Source organism: Corvus brachyrhynchos, unplaced genomic scaffold (genome assembly GCF_000691975.1).
Source record: "Corvus brachyrhynchos isolate BGI_N302 unplaced genomic scaffold, ASM69197v1 scaffold32, whole genome shotgun sequence".
NCBI lineage: Eukaryota > Metazoa > Chordata > Aves > Passeriformes > Corvidae > Corvus > Corvus brachyrhynchos.
The window spans coordinates 15,935,501-15,938,258 of NW_008237919.1; the positions used below are offsets into that span (position 1 = coordinate 15,935,501).

At 41.8% G+C, this 2,758-nt stretch overlaps 1 protein-coding gene across 1 annotated transcript in view; it reads right to left on the minus strand.

Annotated features, from left to right (window-relative positions):
• Positions 1–2,758, minus strand: part of PDXK (pyridoxal (pyridoxine, vitamin B6) kinase) — a gene marked incomplete at its 5' end in the record, with an annotated part of 29,659 nt that overhangs the window by 11,669 nt on the left and 15,232 nt on the right. The window contains 2 exons of the mRNA XM_017733099.1: positions 4–49; positions 830–915. Of these exons, the coding sequence (XP_017588588.1) occupies positions 4–49; positions 830–915 (132 nt within the window). The remainder of the gene's footprint in view (positions 1–3; positions 50–829; positions 916–2,758) is intronic.

Below are 2,758 nucleotides of genomic sequence, written 5' to 3' on the forward strand. Positions count from 1 at the left end.
TACCTCCAGTGCATCTTTTTCCGTGTAAATCTTCCTGCCCGTGAGTAACCTGAGAATGAAACAGAAACCTTAAAAGAGCACAAGTTCTCCAGGCAGTGACTGATTGCCCTTTCAAAGGAGGAAAGCTTGGACTGCACCAAACAGGCCTAAGCCATCTGTAGCTCCACGGTAAAGGCTACGTGCACAGACACACAGTGCTGCTCACAGCAGTCCTACCCTGCCTCCTGCAGAGATCCCTACATCACAAAAATTCTCTCACAAGGAAGAGTCTTCCCACCCTCTCCCATGTAGCTGCTCCCTCCCCTTAAGGAGGACGGCCTGTGCTGCATCACCACAGATTATCTCGTGACCAGTCACAGCTGGGTAGCCAGGACAGGCAGGAGACATTTGAATTTGTAGCTCCTATGAGATGTTGCCACGGAGGTATTTCTGAATCTAATTTTGGGCGGGGTTGAACCAAACTATTTCAGTTCTGACATTCTGGCACATAATAAAAATCTTCATAGTCATGGGTAAGGATGGGGAAGGTATTTTTTTAACCTGTCCTAGAAACAGGCCTCTGGTGATAACAAGAAATAATCATGAAAATGAGAGACTGGAGAAAACAACAAGAATCTTTTCCTCACGTAACTCCTGGGTTTTTTATTGGTTTCAACATGCAGCAGTTGAGGTTATCTGAAAAACACCACTTGAAACTAACAGCTAAAACCCAAAACCTGACACATACATACATAAGGCACTATATTGAGACAAATAAAATTAAGAGGTATCAGTCTTTCCTGCTTTTTTCCCCAAGTTTATTTGGCTATAAAAGAAAATAAGCACTTACTCAGCTTCAAACTGGTTAGGAGTGATTATATCTGCAACAGGTACAACTTTGTCCCTGTAGACTGGCAGGAGATCCTTGGGCACATACTGGGGAGAAAAAACAGTGTCAAAAGTTGTCAGCAGCATCTGAGATGTGGGACTGCAACTCTCCTTCCCTCATCCACCACCCCTGCTGCCACCGAGTGACCTGACAGCTCCAAGCTCTGCAACTGCAGTGCCAGAGCATCCTCCAGCTGGGGACACTGTAACCAACAGCCCTTTCTTCCCTGGAGGTGATGGGAAGCACCATTTCTAAGCAGATGGACCTAAACTGGCAGCATTAAAAGGAAGTGATGCCTGGGTGAAGAACTTTCAAGTTCTCTCTCACCAAGCTGACACAGCAGCATGAAGAAACACAGCGTCCCAACTGACTCATGTCCTTACCTCCAAACCAAACTATTTTGTTCAAAAATTTTTCATCAAAAATGGTTTTTTGTCAGAGTGCAGCCTGATATTGGTACACAGAACCTGTCTGTCACTGACCACAGCCCAGTGCCCAACAGCTGTCAGATCCCACATGAAATAAGCCATCTTCATTTAGGTTCCAGGGCTGTGTCAATTCCCAGGATGACTGACAATGGCAGCCAGGCTACCAGCCAAAACACAGCTCTTGACAGAGAGGACTCCAGTGAGACAAGGATGGGGAGCAGGGGGATATTTTCCTGTGGACAGGGTCTGTATTCCCTCTGTTGTCTCAGGAGAGAAATAATCCCAAGGCTGTGCAGTTGTCATTCTTTCCTGATACCAAGCTCATTCAAATACAAGAAAATTAAGTACAAATTTACTTGATGTGGGATCTAAAGCCACACTTAGGTAAAGTACCTTAGTTTTGTGGTTTAACAACTAATAAATCTTTATACATCTTTATGTAACAAACATTCACTACACAGAGAATCCAAACAGAGGAGTACTAACCATAGAGCCTTCTCCATTCCACTTGTCACCCATCACTGGATCACACACTGTAAAAGAAAAAATTTAGGTTTAGAAATAGGGTACAGTTATAAAGACCCTGAAGGGAGGGGAAAATTTTAGAAAACAGGTACATTTAGGCTATGGAACAGTACTGAGCACCTCAAAGCTTACACACTCCCACAGCTCTTGTAGCACACTGAACTTTGGTGGCTGCCAATTCTGAAAGAGTAGGTCATGTGTCTTAAAAAGTTGTCTGGAATGGTAGTATGTCAGGGAGAAACATGGGAGAAGCTAACAGCTCTGAAAAGTGTTCTATTTTTACTTCAGTGTAAAAAAATACGTGCCAAATGTATACACCAAAATGCTGTGTGTATATTAAAAAAAGGAACTATTATAATGAAACAATAAGAAAATTCATGCCAAAGTACATAGAGTCATACTTGGTGTAATGATATTAACACATGTTTGGCACAGGTTCTGGATCACCAGCAGTATTAACAACACATTCCAAGTGTCCTCAGTGAGGATGGAAACAGCCTACCATTGCACTTCAAAAAGGAACATTGTTCATTGTATTAAAAGATCTTTAAGCAAGATCAAAAAGAAATACATATCCAAAGATAACAAATCAATGTCCAATCAGTATTTCAGGAAGTTTCTATGAGTAAAAAGAGGGCAATTTGTTTTACATTTTCAAAATATTTTCTTTACGTTCTAATCTATTTATTAAATATACAGGATCTTAGAAGCCTCGCTGTGATCTCACCACCTGACCACTTTCTTCCTGTTCTACACAGTGAGATGTCTCTTTCAACTGAGTCTTTAGCTTTCACACAATGCTCTGGAGAACCTGACAACAGAACAGTGTTAATAAAGGCTAAAAAGCAACAGAACCCAGACAAGATTTCTCTGCTGTATTTTCCTAAATGAGACCTATGCTTTGTTAATTTTAAGGCAGGTATCACTGCTCAGTACA